The sequence below is a fragment of the Biomphalaria glabrata genome, chromosome 14 (genome assembly GCF_947242115.1).
Source record: "Biomphalaria glabrata chromosome 14, xgBioGlab47.1, whole genome shotgun sequence".
Lineage (NCBI taxonomy): Eukaryota > Metazoa > Mollusca > Gastropoda > Planorbidae > Biomphalaria > Biomphalaria glabrata.
Genome location: NC_074724.1, coordinates 15,550,407 through 15,575,937, shown reverse-complemented (window position 1 = coordinate 15,575,937; position 25,531 = coordinate 15,550,407). Strand labels below are relative to the sequence as shown.

General features: G+C 32.7%; 1 protein-coding gene across 1 annotated transcript in view; it reads left to right on the top strand.

The window, feature by feature from the left end:
* The first annotated feature begins 1,357 nt into the window (after positions 1–1,357).
* LOC106078198 (uncharacterized) overlaps positions 1,358–25,531 on the top strand; it is a 37,689-nt gene continuing 13,515 nt past the window's right edge. The window contains exons 1-16 of the mRNA XM_056010992.1: positions 1,358–1,393; positions 4,604–4,668; positions 4,802–4,826; positions 5,998–6,030; positions 8,560–8,630; positions 9,102–9,192; positions 9,531–9,640; positions 12,669–14,758; positions 17,243–17,313; positions 18,165–18,248; positions 20,175–20,284; positions 21,281–21,359; positions 23,999–24,112; positions 24,204–24,291; positions 25,278–25,316; positions 25,462–25,489. Of these exons, the coding sequence (XP_055866967.1) occupies positions 4,634–4,668; positions 4,802–4,826; positions 5,998–6,030; positions 8,560–8,630; positions 9,102–9,192; positions 9,531–9,640; positions 12,669–14,758; positions 17,243–17,313; positions 18,165–18,248; positions 20,175–20,284; positions 21,281–21,359; positions 23,999–24,112; positions 24,204–24,291; positions 25,278–25,316; positions 25,462–25,489 (3,068 nt within the window). The 5' untranslated portion in view covers positions 1,358–1,393; positions 4,604–4,633. The remainder of the gene's footprint in view (positions 1,394–4,603; positions 4,669–4,801; positions 4,827–5,997; positions 6,031–8,559; positions 8,631–9,101; positions 9,193–9,530; positions 9,641–12,668; positions 14,759–17,242; positions 17,314–18,164; positions 18,249–20,174; positions 20,285–21,280; positions 21,360–23,998; positions 24,113–24,203; positions 24,292–25,277; positions 25,317–25,461; positions 25,490–25,531) is intronic.

The following is a 25,531-nucleotide window of genomic DNA, read 5'->3' as shown; positions in this document are numbered from 1 at the left end:
CTTTCATCTCACTTGCTCCACAGCCACACGAGGAAGTGTGCTCTGAGATGAACCATAGTCGTTCTACGACTGAAGGAGGACAATGATGATGAATGAATAGACAACTTTCTAATTGTAAATGTTAAAAAAAAAAATAAAGAAATTATTGTACATTTACTAAACATAAAAAAAAAAATCTTGCAGAAATTCAGATCAACAACCAAACCGTAGACCAAGTGCAAGAATCTAAATACCTAGGTAGGCCTACTACTATAAATATCAAGCTAAAATGAAGTGAACACTGCCAAAATCTTTATTATACAAAGTAAAAAAAACGATTTGCGGACGAACAGACATTCCACACAAAACTAATAGCGTCTTTTCCCCTCTGGGGCCGCTAAAAATGTGTTCCTTTTTTTTTTTTGTTGTTGTAACTTACAATTAAGCTGATTTAGGCCTAGATGAGAATTTAAGCAACGTTGCCATGAAATAAAATTTCTGGAAACATCATTCGTTAGCTATAATATGCATAGTGAACACTCTTCACAAGAAGAAATACTTATCTTTCGGTAAACAGTGAAATCATCTGCAGACTAGGCGCTACCTCAATTAGAAATATTCTTAGATTTATTTCTAAAAAAGTGTAGGCCTACCAAATGTAGCCTACATATCATATGTCATATGCTTTGTTTGATAGTTTGACGATTTGTTATCTAAAGATTAGCTGTTGTTCCTCTCTTCTACTAGAATTTCTAGAAATGTGACTTTTTTTTTTTGCGCGTTTAACATTTTTTTTACTCGTCTATTCCATCATTGCTGGCCTCCTTAGTCGTAGAGCAGCGGCGGTTCTCAACCTTTTAAGCTCGTCGACCCTTTTTACAATCCCCCACTCTGCCGCGACCCCACCCCATACACACACGGCAATTTAAGAGTAGACAATAACAATCCATATTTTCGATGGTCTTAGGCGACCCCTGGCAAATGGTCAATCGACCCCCAAGGGGGTCGCGACCCACAGGTTGAGAACCCCTGGCCGTAGAGCGACTATTGTTCATCTCGAACACTTTTTTCGTGTGGCTTTGGAGCCCTATTTTGGAGAGACACTTCCGTACTCGTTTATTACAAAATAGTATTCCGTGCTTGCACTAAACATTTAGCAGATATGGATCTCGAGTTAGATCTAGAATGCCTAGATCTAAATAGCCGTATGCAGCTTGAGAACCGCATTTTGAGACGACTGGATTTGATCTAGAATTCTTGATCTATATAAATTTAGGAATTAAATTTTCAACTTTTCGGAACACCCGAAATCTAGACCTATATAGGTCTGTGTTTTAGATCTACAAGCACAACAAAAGTTGAACGCATGCGCAAAAGCGAGCGGAAATTTTAAAATATGTTGTTTTGTTAGAAGGTAAACAAAAATGATGTCTAAATTCTAAATAGATAGATCTAGATTATAATATATTAGAAAGATCTAGATTAGATCTATAGTTAATTTAGATGTATATTCAAGATATAGACTCCCTTCTAAATAGATCTACAAATTAAATATCTAATTTGATAAATTTAGATATAGATCTAGGATCTAGATTATTTCTAGATCTATTCTAGAGTAGTTTATGCTATTCGGACACCTATAGGCCCAAATTTGAAAGTTTGACTTTGACAGCGCATTATTTAACAATGGTTTGACATAGAAAAGAAAATGACATATCAAAATCTTCTTTAGTTAAAGGAGAATAAGGATGACTACTTATATTTGTACCCCTCACCTATATTTGTTATTATATTTAAGGTCAAAGAGGCTGTGTGTTTTCATTTAATTCGGACACATTTGACCCACATTATTTGATTCCGGACACCATAATTTATTTCGGACAGTCACTATATTTAGGCATCAATAAACTCAGATTTTAATTCTATATTAACATTAACTAAATTTTAAGATCCCCAGGCATAGCCCCTCACATGAAATCATTACGATGTTTTCAAACTATGCATAAATACGAACACAAAAAATAAAAATATGAACACACTTATTCTACCAAAATTAGGTCACTGGAATAGTGATTTCTGCACCGACTTTTAGACTTATTTTATGTTTGTTTATTTTATGTGTGTTGAATGTTTGGGGTTTGCATGATTAGATGTGTGTTGATTGTTTGTGTTTTTTTTTGTTTATTAATTTAATAAATTTCTAATACAGATGATCTTTTGTAGTATAGTAGGCCCCTACAGGTTACGATAGCCATTCTTGCCTAACTGAATCCTCTATATTCTCTCTATATAAATCTAGATCTATCTAGTAGGTCTAGATCTAAGCATTTAACGTTAATTCAATGTACCAAGCTCACTCCAAACATTTACCCATTTATTCTCTATTTAAAAAAACAACAACAAACGAACAAATATAATATAAGATCATTTTTATTGATGTCCAAAACTGGCTGTCCGAAATAAATTTTGGTAAGAAAATCGTATTTAATTCGGACACCGTATTAATTTTTTTTTTTAATAGAATTAGAAAACTTGGCTTATGAATCAAATAAATTAGCTCCAAAAACAGAATAAATATTGCCAGGCTCATTAGTATAGACTTAGCCAATCAAAAAATATAGTCTTAACTCTAGGAAGAGGTAAAATCATCCGGGTAACATAGGAAAAAACAACAATCTGACTAACAAATTTGAAATTCGTTTTTCTTACATAAAAAGACAGCTAAATGGAAGGAAATTGTGTGAAAGTCATTGGAAAATGGACAAGCACATTATACAGCGCGCTAGTTTTATAATAAATATTAAAATAATTATTTAATGACCACAAAAAACAGCGAATGTCCGAATTCATGTAATGTCCGAAATAAATAAACTACTATAATTCTATTGATAGACTAATCACTAATTTAGTAATTGACCAGCAGCCTCAGCGAGTCAGCGTACTCAGAGATCTAGTTTATAAATTTAATCTTAGACTTATCTAATGATTCTCATCATAATACTTACTTATCTTTTGTTTTTAGAGTTAGAATTTAGAGTTTAGACTCTCTATTTTATAATACTACTCTATAGGGTCTAGATTAGTTAACTAGTATAGACACTAGTGACTATAGTTATAGTCTATATATAATATAGTCTATATACTCAAATAATATTAGATCTAGATCTATATAGATCTAGTATAGTATATAGTCTAAGTCTAGTAATATCATAAGTATGTCTAGATCTAGAATCTAGATATCTAGCTATGTAGTTAGGGAGGTGAAATAAAAAACTAATCTTTATTTTGATCTAGATCTAGATCTATTTAATTAATATGAAACTATTGTACTGTATAATGTGCTCTAGAGGCCATTTTCCAACGATTCTGACCCAATTTCTTTCCATTTACTTAGCTGTCTTTTTATGATTTTAATAAAATTTTATGTAAGAAAAAACAAACAATTTCAAAACAAATGTCTAGCCTATAGATCGTCTAGTACGGTCTAGCCTCTAGGTCTAGATTTAAGTCATTTCTAAGTCAGGTTGTTGTTTTTTCCTGTAACCCGGATGACTTTACTAAAGTTGAAAGTTTACCTCTTCCTAGGCCTAGGTTCTAATATAGATCTATCTATATTTTTTGGTTGGCTAAGTCTATCTACGTCTACAGCCTATGCTAATGAGCCTGGCAATATTTTTTCTGTTTTTGGAGCTGTTTTATTTGATTTACGAATTACAAGCCAAGTTGTTTGATTCCATAAAAAAAAATTAATTAATACTAGGGTCAAGGGTGTTTGAATTAAATCGATTTTCTAAACCATTGATGTTAATGATCTTATATATTTATATTTGTTTTTTGTTGTTGTTTTTTATAGAGAATAAATGGGCTAATGTTTGGAGTACGCTTGGTACATAAGTTAAATGCCTCTAGAGGCTAGCCCTAGATCTAGACCTGCTAGATAGATCTAGATTTATATCTAATAGAGAGAATATAGAAGAGGATTCAGCTATTTAGGCAAGAATGACTATCCTAACCTGTACTATACTACAAAATGTCAAACCATTATCAAATAATGCGCTGTCAAAGTCAAACTTTGAAATTTTGGCCTATAGATAGGTGTCCGAATAGAAACTACTCTAGATCAAGGCTAGATCTATAGATCTATGTCTAGATCTATGTTATATATATAGATCTAGTAAAGATTTACTTATACTAAAAATATATATTTATAGGGGTGAGGGCAGTGTTAAAGTGTTTTGTTTGTGCCTCTTGAACTATTGATAAAGAATGCAGTTTTTAAGGACATACTCAGGCTCAGCATTTTCTGGTGACACTCCACAAGGGCAGTTTTCACTAGATTTACTAGTAGTACCAATTTTTTAATTTTAGTTTCTGAAACTCATGTCTTATTCTGTTGCATACTGTCCTGTCCTAAAAATACTAAAAAATAAGACTCCTAAGGCAGAATCTTGACTATTTCTAGATTATCTAAATTTTTTTTGTTTTTCAAATGATGAATTCCCTTAGGACCCACTATAATAGATATATATAGGTTACACTATTTAATATATATATTTTTTGCTCATCTTTTGTAGACTTATTATTGTTTATCGGATTGCTCAAGTTTCTATTCTTTTTTTTAAAGTCATAAAACTTCTAGTTTATAGATTCACAAATGTATACCGACAAGTCAAGTAATGAAAGAAAAAAGTAAGTATAATCTCAAAAAATCACAACTATAAACAAAATATAACAGAGATTTCTTTTTAGAGCTATAGATCTATAGTTGTAAAATAAATTGTTTTAAAGTCACTTTATTTTTGTTGAAATATTTGTTTTTCAGGAAGTCTGAAAACAGAAGATCATCTGTAAGTATACTTGAATGTCTGTTGTTTTATTTTTGTAAATAAAATGAATAAATAATTAAAAAAAAGAGTTCAATTTCTTGTTATGAGGATTCTAAAAGGTCATCTTTTTTTGGTTGGAATAGTTGAATTGATAAAACATTTAATCAACCTTCTGGCTTTCTGTAGAGAATTTTTTGTTATTAAGGATGTATTTCTATATCTCAAAAATACTATTGTTAAAGAAAATGTATGCTTATCACACGAAGAATGCTAATACAGTGACTCCTCACTTAACAATGGGTCTGTTTAACAACTAATCAAAGTTACGAGAGATAGACTTTCACGAATAACCATTAATTCTCCTTAATACTGATATACAACCAAATTTCTAAGATATGGTAGATTGGGAACAATGCTTCAAATTTTTGCCAGTGCACGGAGCAGTGGCAACACAGTGGTGTGTTGTGTACCTTAGGCTGGCCTGAGACAGCTCATCTCAGCAATGCGATCCCACTATAACTTTTAAAAAAAAAATTTTACTATCAAATTGGTATCCCATCAACATGGCTCATACAAGATGTTCTACTTTCTTTTGTATTTGAATGCTTTTAAGTTGAATTTTATTGTTTTGCTCATAGTATGTGTTCTCTATGGTGGAGTAGAATTATGTTTGAATGTTTTCTTTCTTTACAGGGTAATTTCATTTTCAAACATATTTCTGTAAAACTTTATTTATATTTTTCTCAATAAATGATGTTTGTCAGCTTTATAATATATGTACTATATGTGCAATGTAATGTCAAGTGTATGTATCCAGTACTTTATTAAAAGAAATAAGTTACTACAGTTAATACCTAACCCAAATCTAGGGTCACACTTAACATTGAAACATACTTAATGACAGACTTTCTGGTCACTAACCATGTCATTTAGCGGTTACTCGCTGTATTAGGACAATACAGAAATTAGAACATTTTTCTTGAAAAAAATATTTAATCTGATATTTTTCTATTTTATGAGCCTTAGAGTTTGAACAATGACAAATGTAAACAATTTTTCATTATTAATTCTTTCTTATATAGAAGATATAATAGAAGTTCCTTTTGAATTTCCTCAAAATCCTAATGACTTTTGCATTTTAGAATTTTTGTTTTTTGCAGAACATAATTTTATCCATTCTATCTATTTCTAGATTCTCAAAAAGCAAGATACTTTTAGGTTTGAGGTGAGCGTTCATGATGTGTTATGTAATTACTTTTTGGCTATATTAATAATACTTATAATAATAATAATTTCATTTATAAAACGTTGTTAACAAACATAATGTAGGCTAAAGGCTCTCTAATAACTGTTACGAGCAGATGAGACTCTTAATTATACACCAAACAGACTCATCTATTGTAGATTATGAGAACTTAAATCTTGATTCAACAAATAATAATGTCAATAATAACCTCATTTACATTAGTCCATTTTTGGATTCTTTCAACAAATAATAATATGTCAATAATAACCTCATTTACATTAGTCCATTTTTGGATTCTTCTCTATCTTCCTCTTTCAATTTGCAATCACACCATCTAACATTCACACTATGCTGCGCACATTAAAATAACAGACATTAACACGAGTTAAGATGACAAACTAATCTAAAAAGATTTTGAACAGATAGGTCTTAATGTTTTTCTTGAATGTAGTGAAGCATGTTTTTTGTCTGATATCAATTGGGAGAGAGTTACAAACCTTTTGTCCATGCACTGAAAAAGTCCATGAACTATAACTTTTGAGGGAGAATCGTGGCATGACTAGAAGCATTGAGTTCAATGAGCTCAGAGCTCTCTGAGGAACATATGGAATGATCAGTGGGTTAAGGTAATAGGGCATTTCTTTATTTTTTTAGATGCACTGATGACAAAGTGTTGCCACTTTGTAGTCAATTCTTGCATTCACAGAAAGCCATTGAAATGTACACAGGATAGTTGTGTTATATGTTTAGTTTTATTGGGGATTTCCTCTTATTTGGACGGAGTAGGAATTATGGGATTAAACACGGGCAAGTAATGGCTCACCTTAATTTTGGCAAGACATGATTTTGGATTTAAAAACTGTTGACATCTGGACTGTGCCCCTTCTTTTTGGATTAAACGTATTTTAATGTTGAAGAATCGTTTATCAAGCTATTTCTGGACTCAATATATGTTGGGTGAATGAACCGCAATCCAGACTGAGTAATTAATAGTTTATATCAAGTAATCTACATTTCAACATTTACTACTACACACAACAACATGTGTAGCAGAATCATGTCATGTTTTTCTTAGGACTATTCATGCAGCATTGTTTTGAATCATGTTATACTTGTGAGCACGGCATTGAAATTGTCAAGGCGGGAGAGTATAAATGCCATTTCTAGCTTTTTTGTTGACTCAGTTGTCAATTAAGATAGGATGTGGTCTAATCTGCGCAGCTGCAGATAGAGACCCTTACAGAATTGAGTCAAAGAAAACTCCAAGATTGCGAACTACGTGGACAAAAGAAACCTGGTAGTTAGTAAATGATAGAGATTCTGTACTCTCTCCTTTTGTCTTGTTGTTTCAAGTGCCATTTTGTATTAGTTCTGTCTTATGCATCATTTTTTTTATCAATGTCCTTATTTTAGTCTCAACTCATACTAGTGCAATGGTCAAACAAGGTATGCATTTTTAAAAAACAAAAAAAGTGTCCAGTAAATAACTTTGATTAGTTAACTTATAAAACTTTGAAGAAAAAATCAATATTGTTGAAGCTCAATCTATTCCCATTAAAAAAATGTAAAAAAAAGAATCTAAATAATTGGCTTAATGTAAAAATAAATAAATAAAAACATCACCACTTAAAGATTTTAGATTAAAAATTAGATGAAATCTAAATTTAATTTTTTTTCCTAAGTTCTTATAAGACACAAAAATATTTATTAATTCAATAAAATGCATACTCAATTTATTTAAAATTTGAAATATTCAATATTGTAATATATATACAAAAAAAAATAATATTTCAAATTCATATTGTAAGAATTTATTTTTATTATGCTATAGTGAATATTGTTATAAGCTTGTAAAAATTGATTCAGTGAAAGGGAATCCAATGGATGCTTATTGTTTATTTACAATGATGAACTATGCATTGATTAAATATTGGACATCAAACAGTGGAAATCAGGTCTTGGAATCATCTTTGCCAAACAGTTCTGAGGTTTCATAGTTCTTAGCTGCTACATCATGTACTGCTGTCAAGTGCTCTTTCTGTTCCTCAAGTAGATCTAACAGAAGTTTCTGAGTGCTTCAACCACTTCTTCATTAACAGAGCTTTTGTTCCACATTTTGAACAAGTTTTCTACTAAAACACTGTGAAAATCCATTCTAGATTTCACTATTATAAAACTTCTTAATAGCAAACACTGGGGATTAGAACAGTTACTATTACACTGTTGCCTCTTTTTCTCTAAAGAGCCTATCCTTCTTTATCTTGTGGTGGTGACAGTGGTGTGCATAACAGAATTAGAACCATTGTAATATCAACTCAATTTAGCAACAATTATTTGATAATTCTTTGTTTTTATAAAGTCAGATCTTTTATTTGCAACTTACTTTTATGAAATCGTGGAATTGTGTAGACTGTAAAATGTTTGTATTTCATAATATTTCTGATTTCTTTTTACACCCATTTCCATATATGACTAGATAACTCAATTTTTCTCTTACATTTACAACAGAATACTGAAGGAATTAGTGATGGGCCTCGAACTCCTAGGCGTGTTAGTTTTGCCAGCACCTACACTATAAAGTAAGATCCCTGAAATTGTTTTCTTTTAATACATTAATCTGTTGTCTATTTCTTATTGCTATTGTATTTTTTATAAAAATAAAAAAATCAATGTATTTTGGTTCCCCCTTACCAATTAGATGATCTTGGGATTAAATCTAGATGGAGGCACTGTGGTGTTTCATTGGCACTGTAAAAATGGATTCAAGTCTCTTAGTTCACCCAGTTCCAAATCTGGCTTTGGCTATCTCATAGTGCTGAACATACAATATCCTTGTGAATTATTGGCCATGAAATAAGTCAACTTGACATCATTTGCTCTATGTATGTCTTGGTCTTAAAGGAACTTGACCTATTTGACAATATCTTTAATAAGCTAAATTTTAAAAATAATTTATTTGTCTTTGATACTTTAGCTTATTTAGATGCCCTTCCCTACACACAATCACTGTTAGCTATAATTAGATTTTTTCCAAACAATTTCTATTGAAGGCATTTCAACCCAGTACCTTGGCACAACAGTGTGAGTGATGAAAGTTCTAGCAGCAGTGGAACTAACCATGAAACTTTTACATCTGCTCTGGTAACTATTGAAATAATTCTCTGCCATCTTGTCAATAAATAATTTAAAACATTTAAAATAGTAAATTTTACATTTCTATAACGTTCTAATGTTCTTTTGTGATTCACATAACTTTACCTACAGGTTTACTTTTTGTACCATACATCGTTTTGTCTATTGACATTAATTCAAAAAGAAAATTAGTAAGCATTAAGCAAACAATTTTTCTTTTTTTTCCCGAAGTTTTCAATGGTGTTTAATTACCTATTTCAGTTCACTACAGAAGTTTATATAAATAGATATGTCACAAAGACAGAGTTATTGGATTAATTTTTGTTTTTAAATTGACCTATTCTTAGGAAAGCAATGAAACTTTTCAAAAGATAAATACTACAGCTTGTGTAAATCAAGATACTTGTCACCAACTAGAAGAAAATGGTTTCCAGAATTTGGATGTAAGATTGACAGAGTAAGTCATAAATATATATATATATATTGAATCTCATAAAGTACATTTAATAAAGTAAATTAGCATCAAAAAATTTTTTTTTCCCCACAATCCAGTTCATTATGACCTATAGAAGCATACTCAGATTTTAAAGTCTCTGCTACAAGAGAGACATGAGCTTTATCATGGGGGATCCTTATATTTGGAGGCAAATCTTTGTTTATGTGGTGTACATAATAAAAATTTATGCTTAATTTAGCTCTATAAAATTAAATTTTAAAGCTCTTCTGTTGTAGCAGTCTCTTTTTTTTGGGGAAATATTAAACATAGTTAGGGCATTATTGATCTTCATGCTTATATGAACCAAATAGAAAATTCTGTTTCCTTCTTTTGAAACTATATATAGTTCGTCCATCGTGGTTCGATGATGACCACTTTGTCATCCAGGGGGCTGAGGGCTTTGCACTGGGGTTTTATGCCTCCTCATGTGGCTGGTGAGACCTATGTGAGCCCGGAATGTTCGGCCGCACACTGGGCAGGTTATTCCAGCTGGAGCTAGTGTCGTTTGTCTTGCTTTTCTTTTGTGGCGTTTTTCTTCTGCCAGCGTTGTTCTTTTTTCCTCAGCAACCTGTGCGCCAGTTTTCACAGCGCGAGGCCATGATGCTCTGTCATGTGCCTCTGTCTCCCAGGTGCCAGGGTCTATCAGACCTGCCTACCGTTACGCAAAATGCGTATTCGTTACGCAAAATCTCCCAAAAATGACCGTCAGTACGCAAATACGCATTTAACCCGTCGCGTTACGCATTTCGTATCCTTTTTTTTTTCCTCTCTTGACTACCTTACGAGCTGTCACGGAGGTCACGCTAAGCCGTTCTGTTGGGGGGGGGGGGAGAGAAAAGGTGGGGGAACACATTGTGACCAGATCTATACGTTGATTGGTTCTTAATAGCAATTAGATTTAGTCAAGAAATGAAGAAAGCGAGAGTGAGGGAGTGGCGGGTTGGTACTAGGTTGGTACCGTCAGTTAGCTGATACACCAACGTGACTTTTTTTTTTTTTTTTTTTTTTTTTGTAAGTTCATTAGTAGAAATTAATTATGTTGAATCCCTGATTCCCGTATTCATTTGTATAGAAAAAAATATCGAAGTACTATCCATTCAAAACACATTGAGTGACATTGTAGATATCTTGTCTAGATCTAGAATCTAGATAACTTGTTATACAGGAATAGATCTAGCTAGAGTCTAGCTAGCAGCTAGTCATTACGTTATGTCATGATTCTCAACATTAGTCATTACTATACTCTACAATCTAGATCCAATTTAGTTGTAGTATGATTTAGATTGACTAGATCTAGATCGATAACATCTACTACCATCTAGTCTAGATCTAGACTAGATTCTTAGTCTTAGTATAGAATAGATCAAGAATGAAGGTAGGCCTACAAAAGTTTGGAGTAGACCTACGTTTGTAGCGGATCCACGGCATCGGTAACACTCTTGAGCCCAGATCTAGAGTAGATTATATTCATTATATAGACAGATCCAGATCTAGGCTAGATATCATCTCTATTTTCGTATTGATCTAGATTTAGATTGTAGATCTAATCAATCTAATCATGATATCTAGATCTAATATTATATATATATGACAAAATAGTGGATCGCGTAAGTGTTACGCATTCTGGTGCCAAAATACGCATTTTGAACATCAGCGTTACGCATTTGGACTTTTTTTGGTAGGCAGGTCTGGTCTATGCTGAACGCCTTCAGAGAAGCTTTGAGGGTGTCCCTGAAGCGCTTTCTTTGCCCACCTTGCGAGCGCTTTCCTTCGCTTAGTTGGCCATACAAGAGTCGTTTAGGGATCCGGTGGTCTTCCATTCTATAGACGTGACCTGCCCATCGCAGCTGGGACTGCATCAGGATTGTGTGGATGCTTTGAAACTAAGGAAGCAAACAACACTTAAATTTTTTTTTCTCTTAAGTTTATATATATTTCTAAATTTGGGATTGCTTCATGAACACAAGCATGTTTACTATATATTACTATAGTGGGAAAGGTTGTTTTATTAAGTCTATGTCAAGAATATAGGACAAAAGAATGTGTATGCTGGACCTTTTTATTAAATTTGGGTAGGGAAGAAATTATGTTGTTGTTTTTTTAAAGTACTTTGTTAAGGGAGATGAGTATAAGGCAAAGGTTTTGTTAACTTTCTTTACAACTGGTGGGATGTTAATTTCAGTTAAAGTGTTGCATCTTCAAAATAAATCTAGAACTGATGATGAAACAAAGAAATGTCTTTTGGGGTGCATTTTAGGTGAAGACTTCATTGTGAATAAGAGTATTTTATTCTCATCAGCTTTAATTTTAGGGGCCTAAGAAAAGTCTGTTAATGTGTATAGGAGCATCCTTTTTGCCTTTTGAGAGGAACAAAGCAAGTGTCTTTTATTATTAGGACTACTAGAATCCACAGGGCAAACATTCAGTATGTGGTTGGGGCATTATAACGTGGATCATTATATAGGATTTAAAATAAAGGTTTTTAGTGAAGATGAATGTTTACCAACGTTTTCAATATTGCATTGGACTTATAACAACTGCAACTGTGTCTATATCAAAGTGAAAGAAATGTCCTCCTTAAGATCTACTAGAATTCATGGACCAATTGTAAGTGTTTGTGTATGGCGAGAGGGAAATAGAATGGGCTGGCTGTTCTATTTCAGGATACAAAAAATGTTCCTGTAAAAAAAAATAAACATATATACCAACTGTTTCAACTTAGGAAAGATAAGTATCAGCTTATAAATCTTTTGAACTAAACTTACTATTTGATTGCAGTTTTAATAACTTAATATTGTCAGCATTTATTTGGTCTGATGATTTGCTTTGTTTCATCTAAATTATCTATAATGGATAAATGTTTTTTTTAAAAATATTTTTTGTTTGTTTTCATTGAAATTAATGTGAAAAATGTATTTCTAGCTATATGGTGTACATTTTAAATTATTTATGATGATTCTTTCTAGAATGAGCTTATTGTTTATTCCAGCTGTGTGAAGGAATCAGATCGTCAACCTCATATTAACTGTACAATTGTCTTTAGTGACAAAGATGAGACAGGATGCATGATGGAAACCACAGCTAATATCTCACAACTTTCTGCCTCACTTGATGACCCTGACATAGATTCAGTTTTTTTTCATAAAGATTTGCAAGAAACCGCAGCAGAATCAACTAATATATCTGAAGCTAAAAAGCCAAAAATCTTAGATAATTTGTTTGCCTTGATTAAAAAAGGTCAATCTGTTGATGAGACAGAATGCTTGATGGAAACCACAGCTAACATCTCACAACTTTCAACTTTACTGGAACAGCCTGCTTTAGATTCAGTATTTGTGGTTGAAGATATGCAGGAAATCACCCAAGAAACAGCTTATATATCAGAAGCTACAAAGCCAAAAATCTTAGATAATTTGTTTGCCTTGATTAAAAAAGATGAATCTGTTGATGAGGTGGAATGCATGAAGGAAAGGACAGCTTTTGATAAAGATGTGCATGAAACCACAGTAGAAAGAACTAATATATCAGAAGCTAAAAAGCCAAAAATCTTAGATAATTTGTTTGCCTTGATTAAAAAAGATGAATATGTTGATGAGACAGAATGCATGATGGAAACCACAGCTAACATCTCACAACTTTCAACTTTACCGGAAGAGCCTGCTTTAGATTCGGTATTTGTGGTTGAAGATATGCAGGAAATCACACAAGAAACAGCTTATATATCAGAAGCTACAAAGCCAAAAATCTTAAATAATTTGTTTGCCTTGATTAAAAACGATGAATCTGTTGATGAGGTAGAATGCATGATGGAAATGACAGCTTTTGATAAAGATGTGCAGGAAACCACAGCAGAAAGAACTAATATATCAGAAGCTAAAAAGCCAAAATTCTTAGATAATTCGTTTACCTTGATTAAAAAAGATGAATCTGTTGATGAGACAGAATGCATGATGGAAACCACAGCTAACATTTCACAACTTTCAACTTCACTTAAAGAACCTGCCATAGATTCAGTTTTTTTTAAAGACATACAGGAAACTACACAAGCAACAACTAATATTTCAGAAGCTGTAAAGCCGAGAATCTTAGATAATTTATTTGCCTTAATTAAAAAAGATCAACCTATTGAAGATGTTTCGAGTACTGTAATGCCAGCACAAAATAGAATCTCTGGAATGCCACTAAGTACCATCTCCAAATTTGACATGACTCCTATAAAAGAAATTTCTTTAACTTCAACTAATCATTCATTAAGTGAACCTCGGAAAGGTCTAAGTGTCATGCCAATCAGTTCTCAGGCATTGCAGCTAAGTCAAATTGGCTTGAAATTAGATAAAGTTGTTGATAGGTCGATTGCTACAAAAGAAATTAGTATTCATGCTTGTGAGAAAGAGAATTACCCAGTGCTATCTATTAAACCCAAAGAATCAAATCAAACTACAGACTTACAACATGTTGACTTGGGTGTTCAATCTGTTGGTAAACTACATGATGGTCAACTCATCAATGAAGATCTAAACACCTCGTCCATATTATCCATTGATAAAGATAGCAAAGTAGCTGTTTCAAAGATGTCTAATCAAACAGTTTCTAATGTAGAACTCCAAATACAAAATACTATTTCAGATCTAGCTCAGCATGCAGTAACTTGTTCAGAAAAAGAAAGCATGAGAAAATCAGTTTTGAAAGACTTAAGTCATCAGTTATCCCTCACACAGCCATTAAACCTTGGTAAAAGAAAATCCACCAACTTTAATCTTATTCTAGGCAACAAGAAAAAACGATTAGCTCCTGTTACCACAATAAGTGGCCTTCAGTCATCTAACTGTGAAAGTCCAAAGTCATTTGATAACATAACAACTAACCTGAATTTTATAAGTCCAGAAAGGCCATTCCAAATAAGTAACTTTGATGAAGGCATGTCACCATTACCAGATATATTTGGTCAGACTCCAACTATTACAACGAGTGAAGCCAAAAGTAAAATTAGAGAACCTATTGAAGACTATGATGACCTAGAACTGTTAGGAAACCAGGAAATGCCAGAGTTAGCCAACAGTGATGATAATTCTTTCACAGGTAATATCTTGAAATGTACATTTCAGTCTTTTTACAATGCTTATATCAACTTACTCTGTCTGTCTAGTTTGAACTTGTTTTTTCTCCCATTTCCCATTTTCAGATCAAGTTAAACTTTGCTTAATTATTTTTTAAACCTGACAAGACATGAATAAATAAAAAAAAAAATTTAACACAGTGATGGGAGTTTTCAGAAAATTTTGTAGTACCATATTCTATCTTATCTTATATAATACAGAATGTTACTTCAAAAAAGAAGATGATTACGTCCTATGCGTCATGCATTTAGTCATGCATATCAACCAACAACCTAAATTCTTCCTGCCAAATCACTGGTTTTCCTGGCTAGCTCAGACAACCCATTCCATGCTCTAATAGCACTAGGGAAGAAGGAGCATTTGTACACATTTGTCCTAGCATATGGAACGAGGAATGTGCCTTTATCTTTGTGTCTCTCTGAGTACCCCATTAAATTTTGTTTTTACACCCAAAAACTATGGCTCAGTGTTTCATGCACAATTGCCACTTCACTTTACAGTGAATGCAGTTTTATTGCTAAACATTCTCTTCATCTAAGCATTGCTCCTTATCTGGTTGTTCTTGTATTGTCTTGCTTAAGAATTCAGCAGCTTTCTCTCAATTGCTTTTCAAGCATTATTTGGTGGACTTCATGTACAAAGTTTAATTAATAGTTTCTCCTGTATAAAATTTAATAATCAGTGACACAAACAGAAGTGTAGCTCATACTTTTGAAGTATTTCCAATTATTTTTTTGATTTTCAAACACATTAATTCTTTACAGAGTTGTTTGAGAGAGATAAGTTGTTACAATACCTGTAAAGCAGTTATCTATTACAGAATGCTCAGACTGCCTGGACCCAGACATAAAGCATCTAAGCTTTCTCCTCTCATCTTTATGTACAAACAATAGTGCCTTGCATGCATTTTGTGTGCAGTAAAGCTTATATAGTGTAATTATGTAATACAACATTATTTAAAGAAAATATTAAATAAAATGATTCTACATAATTCTAAAAAATTCAGCAACATCTTTTTTTAAGTCACAGCGACAGGCCAGTTAAAAAACGGGGCTGTACAAAATTTCCTAAAAATTTTTTCAAAGTCTGTTCCCATCACTGTTAACATTTAGTTAATTAATTGTTGGTGATTAATTATTATAATTTTTGTGTGTGGAAATAATGAGATTAAAGGCTGCTTCCCATTCTAAGATCAAGTTGAAATTTTGCATAATTATTCTTAGTCAATAACAATACACGAATCAATCCAAAAATTAACCAATTAGTAAATCATTTAGTACTGATTAATTCATTTTGTCCTTATAGCTGAAAGGGAGATAAACCCCCATACTTTTCAGATAAATGGCAGTACCATAGAAATATATATTATACTAGACTGGAAACCAGAAATAAATTCTTATCCGCGATTGATCCATTCACAGACCTATATATAAATAGATTTTTATGTATGTAAACTCTTTTTAAAGCTCTAAGGGGAGTTGCCCCAATCTTTTCTGTCTTAGAAAAGTAATGATCTTTTGTTTTCAAAGTTTAGAAATAATGCAAAATCATTTCTCTGATATTCACACAAATATATATGAAACAAAGCCATTTCCTGTTTGTTTCCATTGAGATAATGATTCAAAAATCCTAGATCAAAATAATTCATGTTGATATTAATCATCTTATGTGCATTTAAATAGATTGATTACCTAGATCTTTCTAGATTATGTATCTATACATTGCAAAATAATAATTATGAGACAGAGTACTCTTATTTTTGATGTTCAATTTCTAGATGTATATCTAAAAATTAAATTATTGTTACATAGGTTAGGGTTGAAAAAAACAACTTTTTACTTCTTTTAACTGCTTTACAAAACAACGCCTTGTTCCAACTTTCTAAAACAATTTCACATTTTTTGTAGTGTTAAAAAATCTCCATGTCCAGTCTAGATATAGTATATATAAGTCTATGGGCAGTACTTAGGGGTTCCTTCCCTTAGATAAGTTTTCTTTTTAAAAAATTTTCTTTTTACTATTGTTTGTTTTTACTGATGGATTTCTGATTTACAATCAACATTATGTGTTGCTCAATTTTATACAGCAACTTTTAGTCTGAAGTTTTTTTGTTTTTTTTTCTCCATTTTTTGTTTTGAATATGACCATTTTTGGACACTACCTTAAATAGGATTTGCAATGTATTTACTTTCTTTTAATTAGTGTTAAAATTAATTATTGCCATATTTAATTTATTTTTTATACATTTTGTAATATAAATCTGCTATCTTTGTCTTATAATGCTTTTTCTGTTGAAAAAAACAACATAATGTTACCTCTAAGTGGCATCAACATATCATTCTCTTATACCCAAGTCCCCAAAAAAAAGTCCCTATTAACATGACATTAACAATGCTGAAATAATAAACCAAATAAATATTAATTTGTGTGTTTATATCGATTCCAGAAAGTACACAGTCATTATATAAGTTGCCTACTTCAAATTTGAATCAACAACATAATTTAGAAAAGTTTAAAGTAAGTTGAATATTATTTGAATATAAGATGTTAATTTAAATTACGATGTCATGTACCTTATTATGCAATAACTTTTGAAAAACAATTTTTAGATAGCATTTTTGCACAATTTAATTTTAATAATTTTTCCTACATAAAAGCTGAAAAGTTAAGAATACTCCTGTATGTAGGACTATTTTCTAAGGTGTAGAGAGTTGAGGGAGGGTATGTCAAATAATATTATCCAATTCTCTGACAAAAAAATATGTCTTTGGGAGGGGTAAAGTAGGCCATTCCAAGTAAAACTTAACATATTGTAAGAAACCTGATGGTGGCACATATGGGGATAGTGGTGTGTGTGTGTGTATAGACAGCCGACACAAATCCCTCCTGGCCAGCACTAGGTGAGCGGTCAATCATGACTAGCCAATACTGACATCTAGAGTGGATATACTCAGGCCAGGCACGTAGGATTTGGTTTTGTGATTAACCAGAATGGTCAAGAAACGTTACAATATACTAAAATACACAGGCCAAAAGTGGTGTTGTTAAAATGCGGGAAGTTTTATTAAAAGTGCAAAAAAATTAAGGAATCAAGTGAAATTCATGGCTGGTCCAATTCAACATAAAAGATACTAGAATTAGTTGACCAAAGGAGGGTAGCATTTAAAGTAACATCTGCAATCTATAAGATATCATTATATAGTTATAAGTAACAAAAAAATGGGAGTGGTCCATAGCTGGGAATAAATCAACAGGCTAGGCCAGTGGGTAATGCTAGTGTATATATATATATATATATATATATATATATATATATATAACATTAAATGTTTATGTATGTTTTTTTTAATATTTTTTTTATTTTTTAGAGTGCTACTTCTGTAAGTGATCTCCTGGTATCTTTAGGCATCAAGCATACAAGAAATGTGCCCAATAAAGTGATATCTTTTGTGGTAAAATTTTTGCTTTATCTCTTCTGAAAAATTCATTTTATTTCAACTGTAGACTATTAATGGGGTTGTTCCAGGTTTCTTCCAAGTCACGTGGCAGTTGTGTTGACATCACGCGATGTGTTTACAGTTAGTTTATAGTGGGAACCTGAAGCGTTTTAAGTCAATATTTAGTGGTTTTAATTTATTCAAACTCTAGTTTGTTAATAACAGGAGAATCTAGAGATCCATTTTTAAATAGTTTCAACTAAAACAGTTAATACTTTGATAGAAGCTATGGAAGCGTTGCCCTATAGTCTACCATACTGAGATATAGATTTCTTGATCTACACTGACCACACTTGCAGTTAAGTTCTTAGCATTCGGGTAACCAACACTAGAAAAAAAAAGTAACACTTTCATCCACCCCCTCCATCTCTGCCCAAAAGTAAACAAGCTTGAACTGGAGTAGAACACTACAAGTTGGACAGCAGAACTGCCAGTATGTATTGCCATCAAAAAATCCAACACTCAAACACATCTGTTCAGTACCTGAGATATCTGTATTTTTATTAACAAAATACCAAGAAAATGAAGTTAATTCATGCTGCTTGTATATTTTGATTGCTTTTGCTTCCAGTGCTCCGTCTATACAAAGCAACATTTTGACACGGGTGGTATTGGAAAAACTTTTAAAATTTTAATTATTTTTTATATATTTTTTTTTATTACTCCAAGACATAAAAAAATACTTTTATCATATTCTAGGTCTTTACTAAATAAAATGAAAACAAATCGTTAGGACTATTGTGCTATTGAAAATTGAATTGCTAGCGTACATGGTTGGGCTACAGATTAACTTGTTACAGTTTATTACAACAATAGCTTATCCTTATTAACTTTATTTTAATGGAAGCACTACATGTTAAGTTGCTTCCTAGCAGAAGTTAATTGATATGAAAGTGGCATCGGGGATCATAGTTCGGACGGAACCGGGCAAAGTATGCCCCAATAGGACAGTGTTCCATCCTACACTGCTCAATGATAGATTGTTCTGACCTCTTCAACTGCCACCACGGATCGTGGCGATCTGGATGACGCACATGCTGCCAGACACTACGTGCTCTATCGGATTCCTACCAGGACTTACGCAACTTCTCATGAATGAATGCTCGGATTTGTGCCGTTGCTTGTTAAAACGTGCTTGGTGCTTTGAGGTGTGTGGCTGCCAAAGCACCCTCCATCGCGAGGGCGTCTGCCGTTTCATTGCCCCTCGCGCCGCAATGTGAGGGGGCGCCCACTGCTTAAAAACGACAGCTTCAATGGCTTGGCAGATATTATCTTTGGTGCCGACTGCTTCTTCTATTACGGGCGACCCTCTTTTGCTGCCACCCATAGCTAGGAGACTGGAGCGAGAGTCAGTGACTAGTGCCGGTACCACAGAAGTGGGTAGCCTAGAGTCGCCCCTTATGTAGTGTTCGTAGGCTGTCAGTACCGCCCTCTCCCTCCTTGAATTAAAATGTTTTTTATAAGATTTCAGCAGCGTTTGTTGGGCTTGTCCGAATGGTGCTACAAATGAACCTTAGTGCCTGTGCTTGTACTCGGTTGAGTGATTCGAGGGCAGTTTACTAGCGTATACTTGAAATGTATAGCTGTACTCTATTTGTGATCTTACTTCCCCTAAGTACAATGTGCGTAGCATGTCAGCTTTGGCACCCCACTTTTTGCTGGCCAGCTTTCTTAGTAACGCTAACTTCTCCGAGGCTTTCCTTTCAACTTCCTGGATGTGCTGGAGCATTGACAGTTTTCTATCCAGGGTCACCCAGTGGTTATCAGAATATTGTGTCATTGTATAATAAATGTCTAAATCTAAAAACCAGAATATTAATGTGAACTTATGAAGTTTTCCATTGGGCTGTTTTGGATACACCATTTTTTGTCTTTTGACAGAATATTCCATTATCAAGTGTCCAAGATCAACTGAAGACACTACTCACATTTGTTCCAAAGGCAGAGGTGCTAAGTCATTATCTTGCTAATATTGAATCTTCCAAAGAGCTGTGAGTACAAACATTGAACTGAATAAGGTTTTAATCTAATTACATCATTTTGTGCATTTGTAGGGTTTTTAAGGTCTCCATTTTTGTCTTATACTCTGTCACATTTGGTTCTCAATTTTTAAAAACAAAAGCGCACTTGTAAATTTGTTTTTACTACTGCCTTTATCATGTTGGATATTGAATTTGAGCTAAACCCTTTTTTTTTTTTTTTTTTTTTACCATTTTTGAATGGTCTTATATTCAGGTGTGGGTTACATTTGTTGCCTGTGATTACAAAACAAAACAATAAATTCATTGATGTGCCACTAACTTTAACATTGCATTGTTTTTATGTCATTTTCCTTTCCTTGTAGCACTATGCCTGAATCCACTTTCATCCATGAATTGAAAGTTGTGTTCCATTTCTGTTCTAGTTAGTTGTTTTTTTAATAAAGTTTTATTTAAGTCTGTAATCCCCCTCCCCATAGAAAATTAGAATTTTACACGAGATTTATTAATTATCATTTTCCCTAATCACATTTTACATCATGGTATTGAGAGAAATGATGGGAAAAGTATCAACTTCTTTTGGCCTTTCATATCCTATTTTTCCCACCCATGACTGTACAAATACATCCGCCATCTTCTGGAAAACCTGTGGGAGTATTTATTCAATTAATATTTTTATAAAACCAGTGATATAGCCCTTCAACAAAAGTCAAGGACTACTGTATGTCTTATTTTATTTGAATATTTTTTGTTTTGTTGCGTAACTAATCTTCAGAATCCTCCTTTCCCATGTAACGAATCGTAGCAAATTTTTATACCCCTCCCATCTCTATAAACATGTAATTGTTATTAATTGATTGAAAAAAATGGATTTTTGGAAATTGTGGACTGAAGATCACTGCAAAATAAATGAGTTTTTTTTTAGTTTATGGCACATCTGGTTCCATACTGAGGAAATAAATGGGTAAAATAAAAATCTTTCAATGAAGTTTTATATTTCATTTTCAGATGTCACCAAGAAAGTAAACAAAAACTAGCAGAATGTGTTGAAGAACCAGCAGCTTACACTTACTTTTCTACAAATGATGTATGTAACCATGTTTTGTTTCATTTTTTAATTGGTGATTGTTTTTTAAAAACATTTATTTTACAAATGACTAGTTTGTTGCTTATTGAACTACTATCTAGGGCAGTGATTCCCAAAGTGGTCTATATAGACCCCCCAGGGGTCTACGAAAGTGAAATAATAAATTGGGGGTCTATGAGATGTCCATGGGGGTCTATGATAATAGAATTCATTTAAGCAGGTCTTAACTTTAATTTTTACATCCCAATAATATCATTATTTTATTCACTAATATTTGATTGGTATTTTGTACTTTTGATAATCCTTTAAATAGTTATTCTGCTATTCAATCAAAAATTTGTATTTAATTTCAATACTGATTGAAATAGCTTAACTCTTTCTCTCCGTAATTATTTACCACATTCTGGTGGAATCAACGCTGGTATCGTCATTCCTTCCTTGTCAAACAAGCGGTCGCCAAGAGCCTTTCTTATGACAAAATAAAACCATTTATGCTGGAGAACAAAGTCACCCTGACAAAATAAAGATTTGAAAAACCTTTGAACCCTCAAAGATAAAGTATAGAATAGACCCACAAAATCTATCTTCGACATCATATAGAGAAGATTGTTGTTTTGTGAACGTCTTACAATATCTCTTCACTTATAGCAAAATACTGAAAACACTATAGAGAAAACATTGATTTTACCAGCCGTTGTAGTTTTAAAAACTGTTTTACACAAACCTACAACTGAATTTCTTTAAGCAATAATACAATTCAAAGCATTATCGGTGGTATGAGCTATAAAATTTAAAGCTTCTTTTGTAAATCTTTGCAAACAAGTTTGATCAGCAGCAGCACAGGCTCTGAAAGCAAACTGCCTAATGATCGCCGGCTCCTTTTTTTTCCTCAGGCTTGGCTTTAGTTGCTAAGCAGCAGTGTTTTGAATTCAGTTTTCCTTCTAGTAGGAAGGTAGAAAGCCAATGCTAATGAGCACTATCTACTCGAAGCTTACTGGTTTAGGTGACAGTTACTCACCTTTGCCCCTTCTGTTAGTGAAAACAGTTCCAGCCGACAAATATCTGATCCAAACTGCTCTTTGAAAAAATATTACAATGATACTTACAAATGAATTAATTCATTAATATTTACTTTTGAAGAACTACTTCAAAGAATAACAGATTCCTATATGAAACATAATATCCATAAAAAACAACATTCCTAGTGTATTTGGTGATACATATTGTTATTTTAATTGGTTTAAATTTGAATTTTATCAATCAAAAGATAGAGCTCTATAACCTAATATGTAGCTTTGAATTACCTTTTTACTTTTTAACTCAATACAGTTAGAAATAGTTTTTAAAAAATGTTGATGAATTTTCAAAAATGTGTAAGTTAAGCAGGGCGTCTACCGAAAACCAGAAAACATAGCAAGATAAAAAAGTTTGGGAACCACTGATCTAGTGGATTGTTTTTTGTGTAGATCACTAGCTCATTTAGTATTTATAAATTATCCTTGCTATTTCTAAAAATGTATTGAATCAATAACTTGTTTTCTAATTGATTGATAACTGTAACAGTAGTTAGTCTTTTGTTCACCACATGACATGTTCATTTTAGCTCAACTAAACATTAGCCTCTTAGGTCTCAAAAGTTTCACTTTCACCTGTCCACAACCAATTGACTTCATCTCTCTTCTATCATCCCTAACATCTTATATTATTTATATATCCTAAGACCCATTGATTTCTATTTCATTTGCCTGCCTCTTACACTCCCTAGGACTGTTCCTAATTTTTATGAATTCCTATTACATGTCTGCTTTTCCTAAGTTTATATTTTTTGTTACCATTGTCATCTACATCATCAAACTCCATTTGAGTGAGGGCTTGAGAGGCTCAAATCCTCTCTTGCAAAAGCCCTGGACAGAAACCCTCCTGTTTTGCATAGTGCATAGAGGTTGAGAATTTATTGGTTTCCCAGACCTATGGAGATCAGCAAGTGTGGGGCAGTCGAAAAGAATATGAGACACAGTTTCCTCTCCTTACTTGCAGCAGGGACACCATGAATGAAAATTTGGCCTTAGCCGTGAGAAATAAGAGTCAACAAGACAGTGGCCTGTCCTGCATTGTGCCATAATAGCTTGCTCAGGCTTGGAAAGTGCGGTCAGGGCATCTTATGTGCTCCCAGACTCCACAGGCTTTTTGTGACTTGTCTCAGCACTTAAACCACTTTTCCATTTCTGTTTTTTTTAATTATAGCCAGAACATGATGAAAACTCACAGCCTGTTTGATAGAACCAGGAACCAGCCCCAATACTTTGCAGCAAACAAGTCTAACATCCACTATGACCCCTTTATGAAAAGATCATTTTAAAGCCTATATTGAATGATTATCAAAAAGAAAATCTATTTTCTTTATATGTCCTGATTAAACTATAGAACATGTCATAATATATGTTGATTCCAAAAATATTTTTTTAATTTGGACTCAATAATATTCATTGCTAGGAATACTGCTGACCCAATTGGGTTTATAAAGGTAAAAAAAATGCTCTCCCCCACATTCTGAAAAAGATTACAAAATGTGCTAACTATTTCAGAGAGTGACTTGTGGCTTATGCTGTTTTTTTTTTCTTGTTTCTTTTTTTTTTAAGCCTATAAACAAAAAAAAATTGTTGGAAATGATAGAGGCCAGTAAGTTGCTAGCACGTAGCAAGTGGAAAAAAATGAAAGCCAATCATTTACTGAAATATTACACTGACAGAGAGGTAATGTGTTCATTTCATAAAATTATTTAATTTAATGTGTAAAATAGTACATGCAATGATAGCACTTGCTTCAGTATCAGATTTGTTTCAGGCTGTTCATGAGGCTTTCAATGTAGAGGTTAGGGATGTTCTAGCAGCTACAGAATCCATTCTAGCAGTAACATCAGACATTGACAAACGTAAGTATATAATAATGGCATTCTCGTGTAGCCAAAATGATTGTTATGACAAAAAAGTTATTTGTTATCTCTTTTTTTTTATTCATTTTTCTGCAATTATTTTATATATTTTACTCAAATATGCAAATTTAATAGAACGCTATTCCCAAATAAGCAAAAACGTAAGTATAAATCATGTTCATTTATATTTCTACAGTATTCTTGAACTATGCGCTAGCTTAATAACATAGAGTATACAAGTTCAATTTCTTGTCAGGTTGAAAAAATGGTCAAGTGGTATACAATGTCACATAGAAACTCTTTCAGTGGCTTTTTGTATAACTCATCTGCTAAAAGTTGGACATTATTTGCTTCTTTCTCCATCATTTTATTGAAGAATACTTTTCTCAGTGTACTCCTGCTGTTTGATCAGCTTGTATACAATAGGGTGTTAACCATCAATACAAAACTGAAACACCTGATGGGATCCATCCACTGAATAGTTTGTTCAGGCATATTATCCTCAATCTTGAATGTTCCACTATGTTTCTGAAAATCTGTGACTTACCATGTCTTTGGCTATTTATATATATAATCGTATTCCCAGTTGTTATAGTAATTCTCTACATCTGGCAGAGCATTATTTTAATTCTTTGAAGGCAATATTTACATTGGCAAGTGGAACAAATGAAAGAGCTTGCCAAATGTATTAGGGGATAAAGAATGTGATGACCATTTTGTCTAATTCTGTCAACCCTAAGTGTGACACTGAGACATTCAGATTAGATCAAATACATGTATCATTATATATCCTACATATGGTGGGAGTTATTTGGTTAGGAAATAGGGCGCCAATATCAAATTCTAGAAAAAAAAACAAAAAAACTGCACAATTCAGGCAATATCTTTTTAAGTCTCAGCATAACTGAAACTATGAGAACAAATAAATCAGATCAAATGGAAGCAGTTTACTAAAGCTCAAAATATTCCATTTTTTTTCTCTCCAGGTTTAAATGAAATTGACTTTCTATTGCAAGATCACAAAGGTAATTCTTTACTATTTAAATTAGACTTTTAACTAGATTGTACATCTTCATATATTTTTTCATCTGTAGTTATTAATTGATAATGTTGATCCTGTTTCATTGAAGTCAAATGTCTTAAAGGCTTTACATTTATTTCCTATTCTAGAAACCACTGAACTAACATCCTGTGAAAAGTAAGTATTTCTGTGCTCTTGCTAAACTAGTTTGATTTGTAC